This window comes from Piliocolobus tephrosceles, chromosome 10 (genome assembly GCF_002776525.5).
Source record: "Piliocolobus tephrosceles isolate RC106 chromosome 10, ASM277652v3, whole genome shotgun sequence".
NCBI classification, from domain to species: Eukaryota; Metazoa; Chordata; class Mammalia; order Primates; family Cercopithecidae; genus Piliocolobus; species Piliocolobus tephrosceles.
Genome location: NC_045443.1, coordinates 127,776,324 through 127,802,331, shown reverse-complemented (window position 1 = coordinate 127,802,331; position 26,008 = coordinate 127,776,324). Strand labels below are relative to the sequence as shown.

Sequence of the window (26,008 nt, the reverse complement as noted above, 5' to 3'; positions counted from 1 at the left end):
GATGGATCCACAGTGAGATACGTTCAGGGCTACATAACAACAAAGGCTCTTAGTTATGTTGTTGAATATGTCTTTCCTTGGGACCACATTTTCAAGCCTACACACCTGAGCATGGGCAGGTCTGAAGCTGCTGTAGTCCAGGTATTGTAGAACCAATGTCTCTGGTTATATCCAGCCTTGTGGCTTGCAGCAGCATCCGAACAGCATTACCCCTCTGGACTTTTTGAAAGTTCTATTCCAAATAGCTTATTTTTATTTTCCCTAAGAGTGACAAAAAGGAAACGCTATACACATACATGCACAGAGACATCAATATTTCTCTGTAGTCTTTTGGGGGACTAGGTGAAAGCAATCAACAAAGAAATTTGTATTTGGGGGCATTTCTAAAGCTTTTCCACATTCTTTTTTAATGCACCGAAAGCTCTTTGGAATTTTGCATTCATTTACTTTGCCTACCTAGCTGGTGTTTGCCACACCACCGATCTGCCTGCTCCTGTGCCCTGCAAATATTCACGGCCACGTGCAGTAGCCCCCCAAAACCAATGTAAGTCTGTTTCCAGCCCTAGTGTTGATGGGTGAGCTTATGTTTCCCAGGTTGAATTTCTGAACACCCTCTTCAGAAAACAGACTGTACTGGCTCCAGGCTCCCCTCATTGTTGGTAAGCGTGTCATCCATGCTCCAAGTTCTCCAGAGTTCCTTGTTTAACTTGGAGCTGGACAAAAGCATGGCCCCAGGGGCAGCTTGGCTTGCTTTATATTAATAGAGTCCTCACCACAGTAGGACTGTACTGTGCCCTTGCTTCCTTCTGGCTGGAACTTGAGTGTAGCTGTGCCTTTGACCAGCAGACCTGGGCCAGTTCTTTACAGCTGCCCAGTTCTAACAGCACACCCTGGAGAAGAACCGAGTACCAGGAAGTTCCAAAGCTGCTTAACTTCCTCTTAAGGATTCACTACCCTGAGCAGGTATTTTATCCCGTCCAGGTCTATACTCTGTTTTGTAAATGTCTTCATGGTTCAGAGTCACTGCAAAGCCAGCACACTTCAAACTGATGTATACAGCTCTGTCTAGGTACCATTTGAGGCTAGCAGGTCAATTGAATACAAATGATTTAATTATCTTAATTGGTTAGCTCTACTCTCTGAATATATTAAAACAGGCTAATCCAGGCTCATGAGTGGGTCCAGTTTAGTGGTGAGGCTCTCCTTGGTGACGTGTGTCTACAACTTAAGCCCTCATGTCCAGCTACCAACAGTCACAGAAACGACTTCCAACTTCACACATTGCCTGCCTGCCTTTCCTCTGAAACTCACAAGTGAATCATTCTTCCAATCTTGGAATCCTCTGATCTGCAATTTTATATAGATAACTAACCAGTACTCTCTGGCTAGAAGCACACCCCCAGAATTTGCTTAAAAAGCAAAGGGAGAAAGTGTCCTGTATTCTCTCCACACACAGAGAAGGGAAACCTCACCATGAACCAGGGACTAGCAGCAAACTAAAGAACATATTTTATTTTTAATAAAATAGTGGAGCATGAAAAATATCATATATTACAAATACATACAAGCAGAAACCACTCTTTGTTGGCACTGTGAAGAGAATACACTAGACAAAGTTTGTCTCTGCCAACCTAGTGCTTCCAGATCTGTTCATGGAAATCATTTGTTTAACAATAGAAAGAGTCAATAAGCCCTTTGGGTAACTTTTGAGTGATCCTTCTCCCTCTTCCCCCGTCCTTTCCACAAATCAGAGTCCAAACGTCTATAACATTGGCTTGGTTCCCATTAAAAAGCCACAAAATGTAGCACTGAAGGGTTTCTGAGGGCCGGGCCTCTTAGTTCTTTTGTTAGGAGATTTCTTTTGTTGTCTTTATATACAGCAAAATACTTGTTTCTCTTTTTATTTTCAAGAAAAGAGAAAAAAAATGTATTGCACATCATTTGAATTCACAAATGTGAGGTTTGATGGAGGTTTCTGTCTTGCAGAGAGACTACTGGTGAAAGCCGGAGTCTATTTTAAGTGACTCCAAGTCCACTGGGGTGTGAGGCGGCCCCAGGTCCCATCTTTCCTCTGCAGGGATACCGCCCAGCACTGTGGCCTTCCTGGGGGTGGGCCCTGGGGATGGCTCATTTGTTAACCCAGGGGAGGCTCTTGAATTTGCAAAGCAGTTATCCGTCCTCTTATTTGTAAATGGGTAGCAAAGCCAACTCAAATACACAGATGTATATTTACGGAGGGCTCTAAACAAAAGTTTTCTTCTGAGAGCTGAATCAACAACTTTACCACAAATTAGTTACACAAGAGGCTACTTCACTGGGGGCGCTTCCCTTCGCTGGAAAAAAACAAAACAAAACAAAACAAAATCCTTTAAGTACATTTTTCCTTTCAGTGTATCACAGCATCCTGAATTTCAGGGTAAACACTTTTTTATGTATTTCTCCTTTGCTTTTATGAAAAAAGAAAGAAAGAAAGAAAGAAAAACACCACCTCTTAGCTCCGGGCCCCCCTGTACCCTTCCCTCTAGCCCTGTTCACACGCAGGTGGGCGGCTGGGCAGGGATCTCATATTTCCCGTGGTGAGTTTTCTGGGGGTGCTGGGCTTTTTTGTAAATCCCACTGCTGGTGATCACGCTGGCCGGTTTTCTCCGGCTCTTCTTCTTCAACCTACGGCTGCACACCTGCTGCCAGGACTGCAGAGTCTTGGAGGTCCAAATCCACATCCCGCTGGTGATCCCCACCACCAGCAGCATGAAGATTTTCACCATGAAGATCTCCACGGCGGGGATGGAGGCGGCCATCAGGCAGTCCAGCGTTTTAGTCTGGTTGTTCATTTTGCACTTGTGCTGCGCCGCCAGGATCTTCCAGTAATCCATGTTGAGGCGTTCGTAAAAGTAGCAGGCGATCACACAGGTGGCCGGCACGGTGTACAGCACAGAGAAGAGCCCGATACGCACCATCAGCTTCTCCAGCTTGTCCGTGTTCTCGCCACCCGTCTTCATCACCCTCCGGATGTGGAACAGGGCCACGAAGCCCGAGAGGATGAAGGACGTGCCGACGACCAGGTAGCAGGCCAGGGGGATGAGCACGAAGCCGGTGAGTGCGTTGACGTCCATGCTGCCCACGTAGCAGACCCCGGTGAGCTCGTCCCCCGCCACCCTGCGCATGACCAGGATCAGGATGGTCTTCACCGCCGGGATGGCCCAGGCTGCCAGGTGGAAGTAGCTGCTGTTGGCTTCGATGGCCTCGTGGCCCCACTTCTTGCCGGCGGCCAGGAACCAGGTGAGGGTGAGGACCACCCACCACAGCGAGCTGGCCATGCCGAAGTAGTAGAGCACCAGGAAGACCAGCGTGCAGCCAGTGCTCTCCAGCCCCTCCTGGATGACATAAAGCTGGCCGCTGTCCCGGTCGCAGGCGATGCTCTCGGCGCCGGCGAAGAGGCGGATGAGGTAGCCCACGGAGTAGACGCAGTAGCACATGGAGAGGAAGATGATAGGGCGCTCGGGGTAGCGGAAGCGGGCCGGGTCGATGAGGAAGGTGAGCACGGTGAAGGCGCTGGAGAAGAAGCACAGCACGGCCCAGATGGCCAGCCAGACCACGGCGAAGCGCTTGTCCTCGCGGCTCCAGTACACGTCCACGCCGGGCGTGCAGAGCGGCGCGCACGACGCGCTCTTCTCCACGTGGTGGAACTTGCCCGGGTTGTCGCAGCCGCCGCGCCCGGGCCCCCCGTCCTTCAGCGGGTGCTCCTGCGCGCTGTGGGGCCGCTGTGGCCGGAACAGCGGCGGGAACAGGCCCGAGCCCCGGGTGGGTTCGTCCGAGCCGTTGTTGGGCGCCTCCATGCACAGGTAGTTGGGGTCGTTCTTGTTGGGGAGTTTCCGGCAGTCCAGGGAGTCGGGCCACTTGAAGTTGAACTGCTCCATAATTGGGGAGCACTTCAGCCGGGCCTGCTCGCACATGACCCGGCAGGCGGGGATGGGGGTGGAGACCTGCTCGGTGCACATCGGCGCGTACAGCGAGCACAGGAAGAAGCGGAGGTGGCCGTGGCAGCCGTACTCCACCAGCGGCGCGAACTCGTGCAGTTGGATGGCCGCCTCGCGCTGGTTCTCGTGGCCCATCAGGTTGGGCATGCGAGTCATGTTGTAGCCAATGTCCTTGCACATCGGGATCTCGATGGGCTGGCATTTGCCGTCTCCCGGGCGCTCCATGTCCATGGAGCTGATGGCGGCGCACGACCCCATCACCTGCAGGACCAGCCACAGGCGGGGGCCCGGGCGCTGCATGCTGGCGTCGGACGTGTCCTCGCGGGGAGCTCCGCGCCCCTCAGCGCCGCCGCTCCCGGGCACGGGCTGCTGCTAGCCCCGGCTCTCGACCCCTGCTCGGGCCCCCGCCCATGCCCGCCCCGCCTGGCCCGAGCGCTGCGCACAGAGCCCCCGGCTCGGCTCTGCGCGCCCGGCGTCCGCCTAGTTGGGGGCCGCGGCGGAGAGCAGCAAAGTTTGCAAACAATACCGGGAAGCGAGAGAAGCCCCCAGAGCTCCCGGCGCAGCGGCCCGGCGCGAGCTCCAACTCACGGCCGCGGCAAACTTCGGCCTCTTCTTGGAGCGCCCAGGTGGCACGTCTGGGGCGGAGGGGCGGCGCGGGCGCACAGAGGCCGGGCCAGCTCGCGGCGCCCCCGCGGCCCGCGCGGCTTCTCCCTCCTTGTGCCGGCCTCGGCCGGGCCCAGCCGGCAGCTGTTTCGAGGTTTGCGTCCCGGGATGAGAAGACTCGCAAAGAGGCAAAGAGGGGCAGAAAAGCCGAGCGCTGACAGGCCCCGCCCCCGGGACGCGCGCCCCGCCCCGCCACTGCTTTGCATGAGAAAGCGCAGCGGCCCGGGGCAGCCCTCCTCCCCGCCGCCCCGCCGCGGGCTCCCGGGCCCTGCGGGGGCCGATACCCCCCCGCCCACAGCCCAGCCCGCGGGGGGCGCAGCGCCGAGTCCCGCCCGCGTCGCCCGCCAGCCCCGGGACAGCCCGCCTGGCGCGCGGGGCTCAGCGCGCCGCGACCCTCTCCGGCAGTCCCGCCCGCCTCTCCTCGCCCTCTTTCTGCCTGGCCTCCAACTTTGCCTCTCGCTGCCCTCTCCGCCGGCGCCCCTTTTCCCGGCGGTCCCCGGGATGGTCCCTGGAACCCCGAGGACGCCGAGGTTACGGGAAGTTCGGGGACTGGCGGGAGAAGGGGGTGGGTTGTCCGCGGCGAGGGGCGCGGGGCGCATCTTCTCTTCCTTTTATGGTGAGTCCCGGGCGGAGGGCGCTTTCAAAGAGAGGTGGGATTTGCGTTTTATAGCCTGGGCCATAAAGTGGCCCCTTGCTTGTAAACCTGCCCGCATCTTCCCGAGGCTGGGGAGCTGCTGGCAGCGCAGGGCTCCAGGCTCCGGGCTCCGAGGAGGGGTTTTCTTTGAAATTTCAAAGAGACGAGCTAAGGGGAGGGGGAGGGGCTCTGAGAATCCGGATTTTAGGGCCGCTCTTCCGAGGTCTCCTCTGAGAAGGCGGGGAGGGGGAGGGGCGGGAAGCGTCCCGGGACTTTGAACACCGCCTCCCACCCCGCGGGAAGTGGGGGCTTGGTTTGTACCGCGGTGACCCCCGCCCCCTCCAAAGCCGCAGAGCCGGGGCCTCGCGCCAGCAGGGCTGGAGATGCCTTCTCGGCGGCTGAGTTTATTTATTATAGGAAGTCATTCGCTCGTGGGGTATTTATGTGATTTGGCGAGTGATGTGCCCGGCCAGCGCCCTCCTTGGCTGCAGCTCCGTGGGAGGACCCGGAGTGGGGTGGGATGGGTCGTGGGAGGAGTGCGTTAGCGCCTGCCCGGGGACCCTCCAGCTCCCGCAGGGACGCGGAGGCGCGCGAGCCGTTCGGTTTTCCTGGAAAGTGGAGAAGGAGCGTCCTGGGCCGGTCCTCTGAGCTCACCCGCTTCGGATTGGGGCGGGTCCGTGACGGGGTCACTTAAGACAGGACGTCCCCTCCCCATTCCCTTTCCCCGCCCAGGGCGTTCGCGGTGGGCGCCCACCCCCCAAGCCCCACGGTTCCCAAGGATGCGCCAGGTGCTTCCCGTAGCGTCCTGGGTTGACCCTTAAATAAACAGCACCCCTAGGAGGTGGCCGGCCCTTTCCTCCCAGGGTCTGTCCGGGTCGCGATGTTTCAGAGTTCGGAAACTCCCAGGATCGCGTGTGCAATCTCCCGCTACCTCCGGGGCGGGGGTGCGGGGCGGGGGCGGTGAGAGGTCAGAGGAGCGAGTCCCGCGTCCACCCGCCTCGCTTCCCCCCGCCCGTCTGGGGTTAATTCCACGGAGCAGGGTGGGGTGTGCGGACATCACTGGAGGCCGTGCTGGGGCTTCCCGGGCTGGCGGCGCTCCACCCGGCTTGGGGGGCGGCTGCACGGGCCCTCGCGGTGGGGACGCTGCGCACGGGGCAAGGTCTCCCTAGGAAGCGCCCGGGAAGGAGAGGGGGCCGGCCAGGAACCCCCGTCACTGACCAGCTTTCTGCACGCCGTGCAGAAGTGGGCCACTTACTCGGAGAGTATTGGCTTTTAATTAAAACAAGCCCTACAATTTTTACAGCGGTGAGAAACTTGGGGACATCTCACCTTTCCACTCATTCATTCATCCGCTCAACAGACATTTGAGCGCCCAGAATCCCAGAAATAATAGGCAGGTTCAGGCACCCACCCCTGAGTCCCTGTCCCTGGGTGTCCTGGGTCTCACTGGGAGGTGCTGGAGGAAGTCGGGTGAGGGAGAAAGTGAAAAAGAAGGTAGAAACTCCGGGCAGTTAGAACACCACCTTCAACTGTGTTATTTCCCAAGTGAAAAAATCACATGATTTCATTTTTAAAAGAATGTCATTTTTATTATGATAGTGGGTTATTTTGTTTTGTTTTGGTCTAGTGAGTAATTTTCAGAACCTTTAAATTAAAATTGATTCAGCGGAAATCACTTGGCTTTTCTAGAATTTTCCTTGCAAAGGTCCTTCCTGGGCCCCATTTTCCTTCTTTTCCTTTTTAGTGTCTCTCCCTCAGCAACTATTGGAAATATTTAGTGCAAGGGCGAGAGCCAAACGCCAGGAGCTGGGTGTGAAGTATTTGAGAAAGTGCCTCCTAATTGATCTTTTCTGTGCTGTTTTAATTCAGCCGTGTTCAGGCCCATTATTTTAGCTATAACCACTTCAGATTGCCTTTTTCTCTCGTTTTTTAATAAAAATGTAGGCAGAAGTGCTTCACCCTGTCCAGCTGAGATGGAAACCAACAAATAGACTTTATTATAGAGAAATGAGGGTTCTGAGAAATCAGCAACTGGAAGATAAGTCTGTAACTAATAAATGAAAAGGCTCTTTTGATGGCCCCAGCTGAAAAGATATTTTATTTTATTTTTTTCCTGTGTGTGGGATTTGAGATGTGTGAGTCTAAGGAGCAGCCGGGGTCCCCCGCTGCTCAGCCCTGGCTGGCAACCGACCCCCCTCTGGCAAATGTTATGGAGAATTGGGAGGAATTTTATGGCTGTCTTTCCCTCAGCTCTTTTTTCTTTTGTCTTCTTTGAAGAATGACTTTAGACATTTTATTTACATATTTAACCATGGATGAAAGAGGGAAAAGAAAGCTTTGGAGCTGTCGTGGGAATAGTGATATGTTTAAATTAATGGAAATCTTATTAGGCTTCTAAAATTTTGAGCAAAGGTTTTTAATGAAACTTTATAATTAAACATGATTTCACATAACGTGCAGAGACAAGGAATATGTTTTTACCCCCAACCACCTAAAAATATCTGTCTATCGGAAAGCTATCAGTAAACCCTATCTACCTTCAAGTTCTTGCAGACGTTCACCAGAGAAAGTGTGAGGTTTTTGAAAGAGAATATTTCAGGAGTCAGGCGGCGTTTTGAACAAGAACTAAATATTTGTTGGAGGTGGAGGGGAACTGAAAGAGAGGCCCAGTTTCATTCCATTTAAACTCACAAAGTCAAAAGTATAAAGTACTTTGACACGGATATTGCTAAAAATCAAAGTTGTATCTTTTCTCATTATGTAATAGTCAATGGGAATTATAAACACTGTGCGAGGTTTTCTGAAATGGGATTAGAGAAACCCCAAATAATCTCTTTAAGATAAAAAAGTACTGAGTCTTTCAGCAATAGAAATAAATTAAACCATAAGCTTAGCATGTTACAAGCTGATTGCGAGAGTAAACTCGTGGAAGAGGAAGGAAGCTCATAAACAGAAATAGTGCTGGTGAGGGTTGAGCTAGCTAGAAAGTGAGTGGTTCAGGCTGTGGTAATGCCTTTTCAGTAACTGCTGCTTGAATGAGCCCTCCTGGCACATTCAAGTGTGAGGATCCACGTTAAGTGATTCTTGTGTTTCTTCTCTCATCTTCTCGGGTCGTCAATATTTGTATTTAGTCCGGGACATTTCCAATTCTACCTTCAAGTATAAGAATGAAAACTGATCTATTTACCAATAATTGCTTCACATGCAGAGAGGTCTGATGTGAATAGGCCTTATTTTCTCTGACCTCATCTAGTATCAAGTTTCTGCAGAAGCTTATCAGATATAAAACATGCACAGAAAATTATGTTTTCTGATCAAGTAGGCATGCTCCCCGTGGCGTGCCCCCATCTTTTTCTCCAGGGAAAATACCTTTAGTGATCTGAAGTGATACTTAGCAAAGAAAACACACTTTGTTCCACCAGAAAGGCCATGCAAGTTGCAGCGAATTCAACAGGCGCAGAAGTTTTAATTCCCCCCTAAAAACACTGGTGGTGAGATGTGGAGGGTTGGGGAAGGTGAGAAATGAACCCCAAAGCACCCCCATCCTAAAGCGGATGAGTGGGGTGTCCGACGTGGCTCCAGCACAATTTAGGCAGCTATTTTATGGCCATCTCCCTTGAAATGTGGTTTGAAATATTACCAAAGGTTCCACGGGGTGCATTAGTGTGAATTGCAAATCAGAGCATTGATTTAATCCTCTTTCAAGGCCGGGCTTTGGATCGCTGGCGTCGACTGGCTCCCCACTGCTCCTGGCTCAGGAGGGACCATTCAAGGGGGCAGCTTCCCGCCTCTATTCCCACACTCCAAAAAACAACACCGCAGACAGACACCCTCCAACTAAATTAGATTAAACTCCTTCTCTTCCACAGCGTATTAGCCTTTTTGCTGCCCAAGCCTCCTTACGCAGCCCCTCCTCATTTAAAGACACAGATTTCTTTTTCATCTCTGCAACAACTGCAAAGACAATAACAACAAACATCATCATATATATATATATATATATATATATTTTTTTTTTTTTAAGAGACAAAGCCAGCCTTCTATCTAAGTGCTCTTACATGACAAGGACATTATCTGTTTAAAATCCAGGAGAGCTTCGCCTGCCTGTTCTGAAACTCAAACAAATTAATCCTTAACCTGGGGCAGAGCTACCCCTATTCACAGTGCTTCAACCTGTAATTCTGTACTGGGCTGTTTCTGGAAGAATTCTATGAGAAAAGAGACATAGAATTGCAGAAACACGACACAAAAGAGCATATGCGTGTGTTGTTTTGGTTGGTGTTTGTATTCCGAGCAGCTTGAGTGGAGGGTTATCGGAAGCACGTGCCCATTCTGAGCGTTCAGACGTCATACTTGGCCTTAATTGCTTTGCTCCTTGTCCCCTCCCTTAGCTGTTTGGGATGTGCTGATTTAATTACTCACTCACCTTCCCATCTGTTTTCTTTCAGGTTCTTTCCTGTATCCTGGGACCGTTTTCTTTTGCCTGCTCTGGAAGCTGAGTGGGTCAGCTCGTCACAGGCCTGTGGCCCCTGTATAGGTGACAGAGGAGACAAAGATGACACAGAGAAGCTGTCCCTTCAGGGACAAAGCGGGGACACCCACGAGCCTGGCTCTGCCTTACAAAGAAATGAGAAGGAACCTTGTTCCTGCTTTTCACCTTAGGTGGACTCTGAGTCTGCGGCCTCTCACCAAACACGTGAGCAGCCAGTGATGACACCACAGTGATGAGCAGGGCAGGAAACCATCCAGATGCGTGGGTCTGATTCCCCCTCTTCCACTTTCTAGCCCCGTGACCTCAGATATGCCACTTCTAATCACTTTGCCTCAGTTTTCTCATCTGTAAAATGGGACCAGCAGAGTTCCCACTTCCCAAGGCACGATGAGGATGATGTCATAACACACTCGGAAGCATTGATCGCAATGCCAAGCACCAAACAAGTGCTCAGTGATGAGTAGCTGTCGTTACTGTTGAAATGCAATATGAACGGAAGGAGAGAACACGATAAGGAGAGGCACTGGAACGTGACATTTGTGGGGAGGAGTTTGGGGACACGTCGGTGTCAGGTACACAGTAACACAAGCTGAGAATCAGGCAAGCAAATAATCAAAAGGCTAACAAGAGCCAAGGCTGACAGAGCATTTGACAGGTGCTGCCTTAAGCCTTGATAGGAAGCAGCTCACTGCCTCCTCACAGGTACCCGGGAAGCTGGTCCAGAGAAGGTTCCCATTTCAGAGATGAGGAACTGACCCAGGCCACGGGGCTACTGGGGGTGGAACCAACACCATTCCCCTCCGCCAGGGGCTCAGGCACCTACGCCTGGCCTCCTGCCTCCACGGAGATGCAGGCACAGTCGGTGCTTGTGATGCAGCCTGACTTTCAGAATGGGACCCCATTCTGCTCTCCTGTCTGTAGCCAGGTGACGATCAAGTCATGGTTGATGGCTTTGCTCAGGGACTCCTGGCCTGGGCCGAGGCTACCACTTTCCTATCATGTTGATATTCCCCGTGATGGTGTCTGAAGGGATTCTTCAGAGCCAAAAACAGGGAGGAACTGGTGGAAGAAGCAATGTGGGAGGTATTAATGTGTGTTCGTTTACCCGTGTCCTCAGCTGTGTGACCCCAGGCAAGTTACTTAACCTCTCTGAGACTCTGTTTCCTCTGCTGTAAAATGGGAACAATGACACCTACTTTATCAGGTTTGGGGTAGGGATGAAGTGAGATAACTCAGTAAGCTCTGAGAACCCAGTCGGGCCCATAATGCTAGCCCTTTGGGATTCACTGGTCTGTAAACTTTCTGGTTAGTTGACTTTTCTTTGTTGAATTCATTTGTCTTCACGGGCTGGAAGGCAAGATGGTTTACTAATAGCATCACTTACAAGTCTTTCTCTTTTCTGTAGGGCTGCTACCCTTGCGTGCCCCTTCTTCCTTGAATTTAACCAGGAGTGAGCAGTGGATAGCTTCTTCCTCGTGAGAAGGAGGTGAAGCAGGACCTGAAATCCCGTGCTCAGCTCCCACAGCCCCTGTGTCCAGAACAAGTCCTTTGCTGACTCAGCAGCAGACGCCACCCGGAGCCCTGCGGTAGCCTTTCGCTGTTCTTCCAGCATGGATCTGAAACTCCGTTCCCACTTTCTGCAGCCTTCCAGATATAGCTCAGGTTCCAGCCTCATGTGATAGCATGAAGAGAAACTGTGGTTCCAATAGCTGTGTGCTCTGCTCCCCTTATCCCAAACGACAATTTAAATGCACAATTACACTTTTCTCTAGGGCCCAAAATAGGATAGGAAAGATGGGTTTGCTATCTCTGAATGCCTGTCACCCTTGTTTCATAAGGTAAGATTGGGGAAGCGCTTGGCCACTGCCCTGGCAGCTGAGAAACCAACATCAGGAATAAAGACACTCTCTCCCCTCTGACAAATGTCCAGTCTGTCCCCTCTAACAAATGTCTGTCCATCTGCTGGCAGGTCAGTCTCTCTGATGTATAGATTATATATGTGTACACATATGTGTGTGTGTGTGTGTATATATAATACACATATATTCACATGCGTATATATACTGTACACATATACAACCTATATATATATCTATGTATAGGTTACATATGTACACGTGTGTGTGTATATTATCCACACAGACATACATACACATACACACACATATATACACACAGACATATGTAATTATGGAGCTGCATTTCCGGCTCATGCATGTCGGGCGCACACACGCAGGCAGAGTCATTAGCTTTCAGAGCTGACCCATTAGGAGGCTGCCTCCCCAGCCTCCTTGTGGCTGACTGATGTCTGCTCATGGTTGACGCGTCCACTAGGCCGCCTCCTACTCGGGGGCCCCCTCCCCAGCCCCTTGTCCTGGAGCAGCCTTACTCTTATTTTGTTTGTTGTACTTTTTCCACCCGTCGATTGTCTTACTTGTCTGCTTACGTGTTTATTTTCTGTTCCTCCTCCACCAGGAAGTCAGTCCCAGAACAGTTGTTCTGCTCCCTGCCTTCTAATAAGTACTGCACTGAGTGTGCTTGCTTTGCCAGATGGTTAAAATAGAGCAGGGGATAGATGGACAGACGTCTCCACCCTCACGGAGTTCACCTTCCAGTGGGAGGAGGTGATGGGCAGGGGTCTGCACACGTGGGTGGTAGAGCGTGTTCCACGGTGAGTGGCGTGCGGGGCAGGTGAGTAGCTCAGTGCCATCTGGAGGGCTAGGCAAGGGGGGTTGCAGATTTCAGCAAGATGAGCAGGGAAGGCCTTAGTGAGAAGGAGACCACTGAGCAAAGACACCAGGAGTGGGTGCAGAGAGCTGAGGGGACATCTGGAAGTGCCTGCTGGGATAATGGGGTGTCTGCTCCTGCCACAGCCTTGAGGTGCCACTGTACCTGGGGTTTTTGAGGAAGAACAAGAGGGCCAGTGGCTGGAAGGCAGGGCCTCGGGGCCAGCATCAGAAGGTAGGTGACAGAAGAGGTGTGCAGAGAGGTAGTGGGAGGGAAAGAAATCGGGCCATGATGGCATCTACGGGCCTTTTGATTTTGACTCTGAGTGAAATGGGGAGCCATGGAGGGTTCTGGAGAGAGAGGAGAGCCATGCTCTGACTTCAGTCTTCCCAGACCCTTCTGGCTACTGCGTCAAGGACATATAGCAGCAGGGGAAGAATGAAGCAGAGAAACAGTTAGGAGACAGCCACGGTGGTTCAGAGGAGACAGGATGGTGACTTGGACCCCGGAGGCAGAAGAGAACATCGTCAGCAGGGGTTGGGTTCTGCTTAGAGAACCACCACGCGAACCTGGGCTGGCTGTCCATTTTGACCATGGACCAAGTCTGTCCGTTTTGATGGAAAATTCATTCTTCTTTTTTTTTTTTTTTGAGACAGAGTCTTGCTCTGCCACCACGCTGGAGTGCAGTGGTACGATCTCGGCTCACTGCAACCTCCACCTCCTGGGTTCAAGCGATTCGCCTGCCTCAGCCTCCTGAGTAGCTGGGACTACAGATGTGTGCCATCACGCCCAGCTGTTTTTTTTTTTTTTTTTTTTTTTGGATTTTAGTAGAGACAGGGTTTCACCATGTTGGCTAGGATGGTTTCGATCTACTAACCTTGTGATCCGCCCCCTTCAGCCTCCCAAAGTGCTGGGATTACAGGCGTGAGCCACCGTGCCCTGCCAGAAAACTCATTCTTCTCCATCCTACTGTTTTCCCTAAGAGAAAAAATAAAACACTGCCACCACCAACAGCAAAGAGCTGGCACCCTCTCCGTGACTTTTCATATCTATACATTTGTACAGCTTTATTTTTAAGCCTTCTGAAATTCTATGCAGGAGAGACCTCAGCTAGGTTTAGGGAGTCCTAGGGTTTGCAGAGTAAATGAAGTTTCTCCCTAGAATTAGGGAGGGTAGAGACAGGCAGAGAACTGACAGTCCTAACAGCCGCTGTTCTCAGAGCCCCTGTTTCTGAGAGTCACTTGCTGAGTGCTTCTAGTGAGTTAAGTGGTGTTCACCCAAAAGACATGTTCACGTCCTGATCCTGGGAACCTGTGGCTGTGATCTGATTTGGAAAAAGCTCTACATGATGTCTCTGCAGAAGTAATCACGTTAAGGATCTTGAGAGGACATGACCCTGAATTATCTGGCTGCGCTTGAAATCCAGTGACTGGTGATGTTGTAAGAGAAAGACAGAGGGAGATTTAAGATATGAGAGAAGGCCACGCTGAGACTGGAGTGATGTGGCTGTGAGCCAAGGAATGCCTGGAGCCGCCAGAAGCTGGCAAAGGCAGAAGAAGCCTCCTCTGGAGCCTTTGGTGGGTGCACAGCCTGGCAGATACATGGATTTTGGACTTCTGGCCTCCAGGGCTGTGAGAGAATACATTTCTGTAGTTTTAAGCCACCCAATTTGTGCCCCTGGAAAGCCCAAATAGGGCGAGACCTTTTGCCAAGTGGTCTCCAAGTGTCACGTCATCGAATCCTCTCCCAAGCTCGTGCCATAGTCTTCCCACTTTAGAGAGCAGGAAACGGAGGCTCTGGGGCACACAGCCAGTCCATGGCAGGGCCCGACTTTCACCCAGCCCTCATGGGGTTAGAGAACCCACTTTCCCAGTGGGGCCTGAGGCCTATGCCAAGGATGCCTGTTCATCTCTCCCGGGCCCGGGAGTGGGCCTTCTGGCCTAGAAGACAAGGGAAGCCAGTCTTTCGGTTTCAAGGTTGCCCATTAGTGGAGTCAAGCAAAAATGGTGTGTTGCTCTTCTTCCTGAGCTCAGCCTGGGAGCACGGCCTTAATGTGCGCTTAGTGGATCCCAAGACAGCAGCATGGCGGTGCCAGCGTTGCAGCCTTAGCTCCTTGCAGCTGTGCTTATGAAGAGAACAGTGAGTGGCTTCACTCTGTGACCACCTTGGATCCTAAGTTTCACTGGGGCTGGGATCCGTGCATCTTGCAATTGGCTAGCAATTTCCCGGGCTTTCCCTCCCTTCCCTGTGCAGGGCACTGGGTGTGAGGCATTGCATCCGTTCTGCCCACCTGCTTCCCCCTAAGAGTGTGAGCTGCATAAAGGCAGGAACCAAACAGGAGCCTCCACGTGTTCCCAATTCAAGGGCAGTGTTCCATGTGTGTTTCTTCAATAATTCAATGAATGACTTATTCTGCACGGACACCGCACACACTCGGCCCTGCTGTCTCCAGAGCCGGGAGGTGTGGAGCTGGCTCCTGACCTATTCTGACACCGTACACACTTGGCCCTGCTGTCTCTGGAGCTGGAAGGTGTGGAGCTGGCTGCTGACCTATTTATGCACCAAGGAGGGACGTGGGAAATAGGAGGAGTCCCAGGGCTCCAATGCAGAGGAGCCTCTTCATTCCCTCTACCGTGGCCGTGCAAGGGACAGCACCTTGTGGGATTGTGTCCTCCACCCAATTATCCTTAGCATTAGTTTGCTAAGGATAATGGCCTCCAGCTCCATCCATGTCCTTCAAAGGACGTGATCTCATTCCTTTCAATGTCTGCATGGTATTCCATGGTGTACATGTGCCACATTTTCTTTATCGAGTCCGTCATTGATGGGTGCTTCAGTTGATTCCATGTCTTTGCTACTGTGACTAGTGCTGCAGTGAGCATTCGTGTGCATGCCTTTATGGTGGAATTATTTCTGTTCCTGTGGGTGTACACCCAGTCATGAGATTCCTGGGTCAGATGGTATCTCTGCCTCTAGGTCTTCAAGGAATTTCTATGCTGTCTTCCACAATGCAAACGAGACATTATTGGAAGTGTAAAAGGGGCTGCTAATTACGCTGGGGCAGGCAGGGTAATCCAGGACCCTGCCAGGTGAGTCTAGGCCATGGCCCCACACCAGAAGATGAAGGCTGGAGACTCCTGGAGAGGAATCTGAGTGGCGAGACCACCTGCATTCATTATGCATGAACTCTGCCGGGTGACAGTCCCCAGTAAACCCATCAAACATGAACCTAGGTGCTGTTGGGAAGGTCTTCGGATGCCATTAACATCTACAATCAGTTGGCTTTCAGTACAGGAGATTATCCTCAAGGATGTGGGCGGGCCTTGTCCAGGGAGCTGAAAGGACTTGAGAGCAGAACTAGGATTTTGGAGGAGGATGAAGTGTTGCCCCGGACCGCAGCGTCACCTCCTGCCTGGGAATTTCCAGCTTCCTTTTCAGACTTCGGACTTGCCTCCAAGCTCCCAGAATCCCATAAGCCAATTCCTTGCAATGCATCTTTTAATATATTTATATCCCATTACAGGTTGTGTTTCTCTGGCTGGACCGGAACTGATGAGGAGGACTGAAATTCCAGGCTTGGTTGTACAGCATATGAGTGAGGTCATTTGGGTCTGGGCAGCTGGGGCGTCCTTCAGGTGCATGAGTGTGACCTACACCAAGGTGCCTGGTTGCCTGGGGTTGGGGGGGCTGCCATCCAGCCCACACCGAACTCCTAGGCCATGCACCCTGGCATGGGTCTGTGTCTGGCTTAAGGAAGGGCTCTCTCTTCTCTCCAATGTGCATAGAGACCTTGAGATCCCATCCACCTAACCATGTGCCCCTCGGAGGCCTCCTCTGAGAGGGGACACCTTTTCTTGATTCTCACAAAGGCTAGTGGTTACCTTGTAGATAGCCTTGGATGTGTTAGGACACTTTTCTGAACATCAGTTCCTTTTCTGTAAGATGGGAGTTGTGTCCTCAATGGGTAATTAGAGATTATTCATGAGAAAAGCCTATCACAGTATCTACCACGGGGACACTCGCAGGTGCCGATCTTTGCTGGTGTTGCTGCATTTGTTATTGAATGCATTCATTAGGAGTCTTGTTAGGAAGTGACAAAAATCCAACTCAAATTGGCTTACACTAAACAAGATTCCTGCGTCTGGGAGTATAAAGGGTGACGCTTTGGCAGAGGCTGGCTCTGGAAAACGAGGACGCACATTTGTGCCCCGCTTTCCTCTGTGCTGAGTCCTTCTCTTCAAGGCTTCCCCCAGTTTGGCAAACATGGCCTCAGCAATGCCAAGCTGAGAGCATCCTTTTAAGAAAGACCCTTTCCTCCATGCATTTCAGCAAACGTCCCATGAAGCAATATGAATGGCCCAGTTTGGGTCATGGGCTCGCCCCTAAACCAGCCGCTCTTAATGGATTAGTTCCAGCTGGACAAGCCGTGGTCCTGGATTCTTGGGGTGTGTGTGGGAGGGTGTGGGCGGGGGAGGGCGTGGGAGGGAAGATTCACTGAACCTCATCTCTACTACATGGTACAGCTCCCTGGAAGAAAGAGGGGCTCCGTTACCAGAAGGAAACAAGGAATTTTATGGGAAACCGTATTATCACTACTAAAATCTACCATGTTATACATAAGAAATGCACCTCAGTCTCAACGCATGGTCTTGAGAGGGGTGCAAGCTGAATCCAATTCCCAGCGTCTGGGTCAGTGTCCCTCGTGGGGGAACTGCCTTACTTAAGATTCCTTTGGATAGGTAGGGCAGAAGACCAAGGTACGCTGGATTATGAAAAGAAAGAGAGAAATTCACTGGCTTGTGGAATTGAAAAGCCGAGATCCAGCTGTGCTTTTAAGCCTGAGCCATTCTTCAGCTCTTGGCTCTGCCTCTCGCTGTCTTGGCTTCACCCTTCGCAGACTGCCCTGCAAGGACCGAGGTGGAGTCTCATTGGACTGGCTCAGGTCGTGTGCCTAGTTCTGAACCATCCACTGTTTCCAGAGGGATGGGGTATCCTGATTAGGTAGGAAGAAGTCAGACCTCTCTGAGCTAACTGTGCTGAGAATCGGGTAGAGGAGGTCCCCCAAAAGTAAAGTTGGGCACTGCAGTACAGGAGAAGGGTGATCACTGGTTGCTAAGCAACCATAAAGTAGCCAACTTCTCCTGTGGGTTGGGATTTGCGCCTGTGAATAGACAGGTGGCACTTGGAATTTAAATACAGCACATCCAGTGCTCAAGCTCCTGGGCTTCGTCTGCTCTGCACTTTTTCCCCTGCCCTTTGGGCTAAAGCCATTGGGTTTGGGACAAGAGAAGGGGTGAGCTGGCACATTTTCCCTTGTTAGCCCAGGAAAGGTGTTTCTCCAGCATTTTGTGGATCAAAGTCATTAAATCTGAGTAATTCTTACAAACCAGATCCAGGAAGAATCTAGGAGTGGGCTCTCTGTAGGTTAGAATGCTTCAGGCTGCAAGTAACAGAAGACTTGACTGGAAATGCCTTCAACAGTGAAGGGATGTATCATTTGCTAGAAGGAGAAATTCTACAGCTGGGATGGTTCCAGCGTTGGTTTTTTGGCAACTCAGAACTTCATTGAGGTTCTGGATTCATTTCTTCTTTCTGCTATGCCATTTCCAGCCTGTTGACTTGGCCTGGGCCAGCTGTCCTCTCATGCTCATGATTGCTGCCTCTGCTCCTGCCATCACATCCATAAGCAGTGCCTGTTCAGTGGAACAACACGAAATCAAAAGAGGAATCACATTGTCCTGTGTCTCTACGATGTTTTTTTTTTTTTTTTCTTAATCATGAAAACTGTTTCCAGAAACCTCACAACAGACTTTCTGTTTCATCTCATTGGCCAGAACAGCACCACAGGAGACTACTGGGATTGGCGTAGACCAGCTAGGAGGCACCCTTAGAGCCCGTGGAGGAGGCAGGCATCCAGGCAGAGCTGGGCCTCAGTGGGCAGGGGAGGACAGGGACTGGCAGGTGTCCTTTGGTCACTCAGAGGACTTCCTTCAATTCTCCCGGGGCTGGTCAGCATAATAAACTGAGGATGGCAGCACTTGGATGGCTGTGGTGCTTTCCACTGTGTTTCCAGTGAGTGCCCCGGGAAACTATCTCTTTGGTCGCCATACGGCTGTTTGGTGAGCTGCTTGCTGGGGTGAGCTGCTGCTGGATGGGTGTGGTTGAAACTGGAAGGGTAAGGTCCCAAAGCCACTGTCTTCCCCTCGGTGATGGCAACAGGTAGCCCCCACTCCAACTTCCATGCAAATCTGTGGGAATTGAAACACAGTATCAAGGGGAACAGGGGAGTCAGGCCATCAGGGCCCCACTGAGGAAGGCGCCTGTTGTACCATATTTTGGCAGCTTGAATGTGTATCCACTGGCCCAGGGAGTGGCTTAATTACCAGTATAATAGCAGGTCCACTTAACAGCTGCAGGTTTCATTGAGGAAAAAGCATTGTTGCAAAATGCGTCTGATGTGGTTGAGTGGCGAGGCCACGGTCACCGTGGATTTTAAGTGCTGGTAAAGTGTGTGGAAAAAGAAAAAGCACAAGTCATACTTGGTAGAGGACATTTTCCTTCCTACATGCCAGGTGTGAAAGGACGCCAGGAATATTCTCTGCTCTTTCCTCCTGCTTCCTGAAGGACTGAGTCCACACTAGCTATTATCAAACAAACTTCCATGAGAAAAGACCTCAGAACCTATACATTCTTTATAATCAGAATCACAGCTATACATTCTTTATAATCGCTGCTATATGTTCTTTATAATCAGAAAGTGCTTTCCGGCCGGGCACGGTGGCTCATGCCTGTAATCCCAGTACTTTGGGAGGCCGAGGCAGGTGGATCACCTGAGTTCAGGAGTTCAAGACCCCCTGGCCAACATGACAAAACTCCGGCTCTACTAAAAGTACAAAATAATAATAATCATAGCCAGGCGTGGTGGTGGGCGCCTGTAATCCCAGCTACTCGGGAGGCGGAGGCAGGAGAATCGCTTGAACCCGGGAGGTGGAGGTTGCAGTGAGCCGAGATCACACCACTGCATTCTAGCCTGGGCGACAGAGTGAGACTCCGTCTCGAAAAAGAGAAGAGTGCTTTCCGCTGTGTTACTGAGGTCCCTGCTGCTCTGCTAACTCCTTCTCAACCTGAGAGGTGAAGCAGGTGCTTTAACCTCTGTGTGGTCCGTGTGCTGGGTGCCCGCTCCATCAAATCTCCCTATGCAGACAGAATCGGAAGGAAGCGCTGTGTTCCCGAGTGGCTCGTGGGCCAAGGGGAGAGATAGCAAAACCAACACATGCCACAGAGCTGCCTTTTATATGAATTCAAATTCTGGGATTTCAGACTAGGGCAATCTGACAAATATTCATGGACTTTCACTAGACCAAAATTGGAATAAATACCACACCCCCCCAATTTTTAAAATTAGTAAAAACGTGATTTTAAAGCGGGCTGCCTACATTAATAGTAAACCACATCTTCCATAGCGTGGAAAGTCAGTGCCATTTGAGCTGGTCAACAGAAATACAGAACAATTCCTCAGTGATGTGTGCTTCTTTGCAAAAATCAGCCTTGAATTATGCAGGTTTGAAATAGGCAAAATCTTCCTAAACAAATTCTTTGCATACAATACCTCCACCCCCTATTCCAGTATAATATTTAAACTCTGCTAGATGTCCGCTTAGTTCTTTCATCAATGTGAAGCTATTTCATTAGGAGTCAGCAACTATGCCCTGGGATCTGACCCAATGCCTGTTTTTGTAAATAAAGTTTTATTGGCACACAGCCATACCCATTCATTTACAATTCGCAGATGGTCACTTTCTCACTCCAGTGGAGTAGTGGCCACAAAAACCGTCTGGCCCAGATGTCTAAAACATTTATTATCTGGATCTTTATAAGAAATGTTTGCTGGCTTTAGAATGAGGAGTTTCATCACTGGGATAAGCGACTCCATTTGTTTGTGCCTATGGAGATTTCTCAGCCTTGTTGCACCTTATTGCTATAACTCTGTGACATATGGGTGGCCTCTACACCACTTCTCAGCTGTCTGGCCTGAGAGCTCTGTCCAGACAGATTGACAAAGGCCAGTACCTGGTGAAGAAGGCAGTGTCTGAGGGGAGCCAGGGATGCAGTCATTCACCCTTCGTTCAGTCATTCAGTGAGTACGCAGCATGCACCATCTGTGTGCAGGCACTGTGTTAGGAGCTGCAGATGTAGCCACTGCCAGTAGAAAGGGCACCTGTTCTCCTTTTGTGTTTGTTTATTTGTTTTTTGAGACAGAGCCTCACTGTCTCCCAGGCTGGAGAGTGCTCACTGTCTCCCTGTGCTGTGGAGTGCAGTGGCACAATCTAGGCTCACTGCAACCTCTGTCCCCCAGGTTCAAGCAGTTCTCCCACAGCAACCTCCCAAAGGCTGGGATTACAGGCATGAGCCACCGCGCTCAGCTGGCACCTGTTCTCACTAGGATGGATATCATAGTAGGGGAGACGTAGGATGGACAAATTGGCAAGGGGGATAAGTTCAGGCACTGCCGTGTGCTGTGGAGATAATAAAACAGGAAAGTGGGACGGACTGTGGGGATGGGGACGGGGGGAGGGTACCCGCTTATCTGAGGTGGTCAGCGCTGGCTCTGAGGAGGTGACACGTCCCTGAGAGCTGAAGGATGAGGACAAGGCGGCCAGGCAAAGGTCTGGCCGGGAGGCTCTGCTTGTGCCTTCGTGCTGTTGTTCTTTGTTGATGCACTGGCCCAGGAAGCACTTGTGCCCCATCATGGCGCTAGAATATTAACAAGTCCTGACCCTGTCACCATGCAGGAATTCAGAGGTGGCCTAACAGAATGGTAAGATGTCTTGGGTTTGAATCCTGGCTTCACTGCTTAGGAGCTGTGTGACTGTAGACAAGTTGAGGAGCCTCTCTGAGTCTTGGTTTCCTTAACAGCAAAATGGGGATAATAATTGTAGCTGCGTTATAAGGTTGTGATGAGGACTCTGTGAACAACATGTAAAGGCTGTAACACCCTGCCACATACACAGGTTTTGCACCACAGCCCTCAGTGTACAATTCACGTAGACCTCAGAGGTACAGAGATAGTGCAGAGCATGCACTCAGATCATCCTGACTCAGAGGCGTAGAGGAAGTGCATGTGAACCAAGCCCAGGACTGCACAGCAGGTGTTCCAGAATGCAAGGGGGATTTGTTTTGCTGTATGGGGTAGAAAAAGGTTATTTGGGAAGAATTCCCAGAAGAGGCAACATTTAACAGTCTTAGAAAGGTGGTTAGGAATTCCTCAACCTGAACAAAGGTGGTGGGGGTGCCAGGTGAGGGAACGGAATGCACAAAGGTGCGGTGTCTTGAAGCTCCGTGGCACCCCTAGAAGAGGATCTGCAGGGGTGCCATTGGTGTGTGGTGAGATCAGATGCGGGTTCCAAAGATGACACTGGTAACTCTGGGAGGAGAGCGGGTGAAGGCGGAGAGAAGGCCAAGAAGCCACGTGGGTATCACTGAAACAGTTCAGGGCAACGAGGGCGATGGCAACAACTTTGGAAATGAAGAAAGAAAAGAATGATGAAGAAAAAAGGATGTGTCCATCCAGTCGGGCCAGCCCTGCTCAGAGCCTGCTGCAAACAGCCCTGTTTGAGTTGGCCAGTCTGTGCTTCCATCAGCCAGGGTGACTCACTTGTATTTAGCTTGAAGCGAGAACCTAAGGCTGAGTCCTTTGGTTCCGACCTCTAACGCAAATGCTCCATATAGATGTAGCATTTTCTGACTTTCCTTAGAAGCTGTGATGATGCTGGGCCCAAATATCCACCCTTGGATGTTTCGAACTCTCAGCCGTGGGCCCTTCACCAAAACTACAATATTAATCATCTTCCCACTTCCAACATCCCCCTCCTTTGAGACCCCACTAATCAGCGAGTTCTCCCAGCATGCTGGAAGTTCCAGGCATTCGAGAGACTTTTGAAAATGTTCTCCACCTGGTAGGTGAGATTCGGGTTTGGTGAATGGAGTTCTGGTGTGAGCCGGGTGCCCCACGTACTGGATCTGATAGTATCTCTGGCTGGCCTGTGTGATGGCCCCAGCGCTCACTCAGCACCTGAAATGTGGCCAGCCCAAATGGAGATGCGTGGCAGGGAGAAATCACCCAGGACCCCAAAGATTCATCATCCCATTAGTAATCTTCATATGGATCTTACATTGAAATGAGCATCATTTGGATCATCGAGTTAAATAAAATGTTATCACAATTCATTTTACATGCTTCTCTCTCTTTTTTTTTTTTTTTCCGAGATGGATTCTCACTCTATTCCCCAGGCTGGAGTGCAGTGGTGCGATCTCGGCTCACTGCAACCTCTGCCTCCTGGGCTCAGGCGATTCTCATGCCTCATCCTCCCAAGTAGCTGGGACTACAGGCACCCACCACCATGTGCACCTAATTTTTTGTATTTTGATAGAGATGGGGTTTCACCATGTTAGCCAGAGTGGTCTTGAACTCCTGAGCTCAGGCGATCCACCCACCTTGGCCTCCCAAAGTGCTGGGATTATAGACATGAGCCACTGCGCCCAGCCCATATTCATTTCTTTAGGGCTGAATCCACTCCACACCTGCTGCATTTGGACTGTGCAGTGTTTTAAAGACATTTGAATTTGTGAGTGAACTTTAAAACATCATCATATTTCACACAAAAACCAGAGATTTCAGCTTCTCAAAAAATCTCCTTCTGGGCACAGCTCCGGCTGCAGGTGAGTAGCCACCATGTGCTGTAGACAGGACATCTGCTGGGATCCAGTTCTTCATGAGCCCCGTGCTACTGTCCCGACCATCCCTTCTGTGGCTGGCGTGGCTGCCTGGTAGAGAGCAGGTGATGTCTGATCCAGACACCAGGCTTGGAAGAACACTTCCCAGTTCATCCAGAATAACCCCTGCTTCTGGGTTAGACAATGAGACAAGATAGTCTGGATGCTGGCCCAATTACAGAACTAAGAAAGTGAAGTCTCTTGGCCTCAGTTTCCCTGTGTGTGGGGAGCATAATTATATGTACAGTCAGGAGTTGTTCAGCCTAATGACTGCTTGCGGAGCCCGGTGAGATGACTCGATTAGGACCTGTGGAAAGGGTCCTCACCAGGACTTGGCCTTTGGTTCTCACCCCAAGCTAAATGCAGGTGAGTCATCCTGGCTGATGGAGGCACAGATGGGCCAACACAAACAGGCCTGTTTGCAGCAGGCTCTGAGCAGGGCTGGCCCCACTGGATTGACACAGGGCTGCGTCGCTCATCTATGTCTCTAAACCATGAAAGCATTTTCCCTGCAGGTGCCTCAGCCCAGGGCAGCTGAGGTTGCTGCAGAGAAGGGCGCCTCCGCTGGCTTCTGATGTCTAACGCAAATGCTCCGTATACATGTGGTGGTTTCTGACTTTCCTCATAAGCAACGATGATGCTGGGCCCAAATCTCCACCCTTGGATGTTTCAAACTCTCTCAGCCATGGGCACTTCACCAAAACTCTAATATTAAGGATAATAAACTTCGCACTTCCAACATCCCTCTCCTTCGAAATCCCACTAAGCAGCGAGGTCTCCCAGCGTGGCCAGATGACCAGACAAGGGTTATCACACCCCAGAACCACTTAGCACCTTCCAGAGGGAACGAAGCCCTCGCTGGATTGAAGCTGCAGGGGAAAGGGCGGGAGATCCCGCGCTGATGTTCCCAGGCCCAGGCAGGCAGCTCCGATTTGCTGGTCTTGCCCTCGGATCCTGTTCCATTTGAAAGATGATGCAGGAAGGAGACAAGATCACTCCCTTCTCCAGGGCGCTGCTTGGGTGAAGCCTGGGCTGTCCTGTGGGTGCTCTTTGTTTCTGCCTGGAGAAGACAGGACCACGCACCAGGGGTGAGGGTGCTTTCCACCTCTGCAGAGACTGGTGTTCTAACACAAAGCATGCCCCTCACCACAGTACTGCAAGGCTGGCACCGCCTGCGGGAGCCAGCGCCTTGATGGGGGATGGGGCGCCCATTCTTGCCATCGAGGACATTACAGTAGTTGCAGGATTTGCACAGATAGAGAGAGGGAGGTGTCTGGGTAAGCTGTGGAGGTCCTCCTGCCTCACTGCCATGCCCCCGAGGACACACGGGAAACAGCTCTGCTGACCCCTGGGCCAATATTAAAGCTGGGAACAAGAAGGCAGGACTCTAGGGCTCAGGTAGGCTCACCCAGAGCAGCTGGTAAAACAGGTCCCTGCTCAGGTCCTTCCAAAGCCACCTGTGGCAAAGCAGTGGATGATGGCTGTAACTGGGGGAGGAGGGGGGCGCGAGTCAGTGCCGCCACTACAAGTCATGAAAAGCCCGTCCTGGGACACCAGGATAGAGGAGATTCTGCTTCCAGCTGGGTGAAGCTCCCCACTGAGCTCCCAGCCCTGCCCTCCCTCTAGAACCAGCCTTGGCTGCCTCTGCCCTGACCCCCATCTTCTCTTGAACTTCCGTGATCTGCATCCTAGGGTCAGGTGGTGGAGTGTGGCCTAACTTTTCTGTTCTGTTTGGCTTGGACATCTGAAGACGTCGCCTCTTTAAAGACACAAGATATCTCTCTTCTTTTTTTGGTGGGGAGAGGGGGTGGTCTGCATCTCTCTGTGGAGCCTAGAGCAGGGTTGGGTAGCCATGCAATGCAGGGATGAAGGACAGATGGCCTGGATGTGCAGGCACTGACTGCTTCTCTTGCCATTTATGTTAGTTCTGGTGACACCAATTATGACCCAGCACTTACCGGTGTTTTAATTATATAACCCTACCCACCCTTCCCAGAGGTTGAAACTGTCATGAGTGCTCCCATTTCACAGTTCGGAAAACTGAGGCCAGGAAGGTCAAGCAGCCTGCCCAGGGTCCCTGAGGTGGGGCAGAGCCAGTCAGCAGCCTGTGCCTACTGCTCCAGGGCTGGGTTCTTTGCTATGTCTCTGGCTCTTAGGGTGAAGAAAAAAACCCTTAAAGAGAACAGTTGAAGTTTGGCTTTTGAGCTGTTGTAGGTTAAAAAAAGAACAAGGGCGGTTTGCCATGGGGTAGCTGAGGAAGCTGATGACCTAGTCCCTTTTATGACACTGCCTTGAGACACACGTACACACAACGCAAAAACACTGGCTTCCTTCTGATCATAGAATTAATACACTCATTATATGAAATGTACAACACATGAAATACACATACACAGAGAGAGTGAAAATCTCACAGAGACCCGCCACCCAGACTCTATGCCCCTGTGACTCCGTGCGCCTCCTCCGGTCTTTTTTCTGAAAGCCTGAGCACCACAATTATATAGAATTTCCTAAGTGTGATCTTACTGTACATGCCTTTCCATGGCCTACTTTATTCTTCACGTAAGATACCATGAGTATCTTTGCCCAGCAGGGAACATTCTTCAGAAAGATCATTGTGGTGACTCGTCAACGTTCCATTGGGTCAGAATTTTTAATGAATCCCCCAATGTTACTGAACATTTAGATTTTTCCAGTTATTTCCAATGTAGTTTTACTTCTCAATGTCATTTTTAATCTTTA

The 26,008-nt window shown here is 51.1% G+C and overlaps 2 protein-coding genes across 2 annotated transcripts; one reads left to right on the top strand and one right to left on the bottom strand.

The window, feature by feature from the left end:
• Positions 1-1,486: 1,486 nt before the first annotated feature.
• FZD10 (frizzled class receptor 10) lies at positions 1,487-4,755 on the bottom strand. Its single transcript, XM_023187254.1, has one exon. The coding sequence runs from the start codon at positions 4,275-4,277 to the stop codon at positions 2,532-2,534; it is 1,746 nt and encodes a 581-aa protein (XP_023043022.1). The 5' UTR covers positions 4,278-4,755; the 3' UTR covers positions 1,487-2,531.
• On the top strand, positions 4,388-13,107 carry LOC111522957 (translation initiation factor IF-2). Its single transcript, XM_023187239.1, has 3 exons — positions 4,388-4,734; positions 4,854-5,256; positions 9,723-13,107. Exons 1-3 carry the CDS (start codon positions 4,388-4,390, stop codon positions 9,771-9,773), a joined length of 801 nt encoding a protein of 266 aa, XP_023043007.1. The 3' UTR covers positions 9,774-13,107.
• Positions 13,108-26,008: the final 12,901 nt, after the last annotated feature.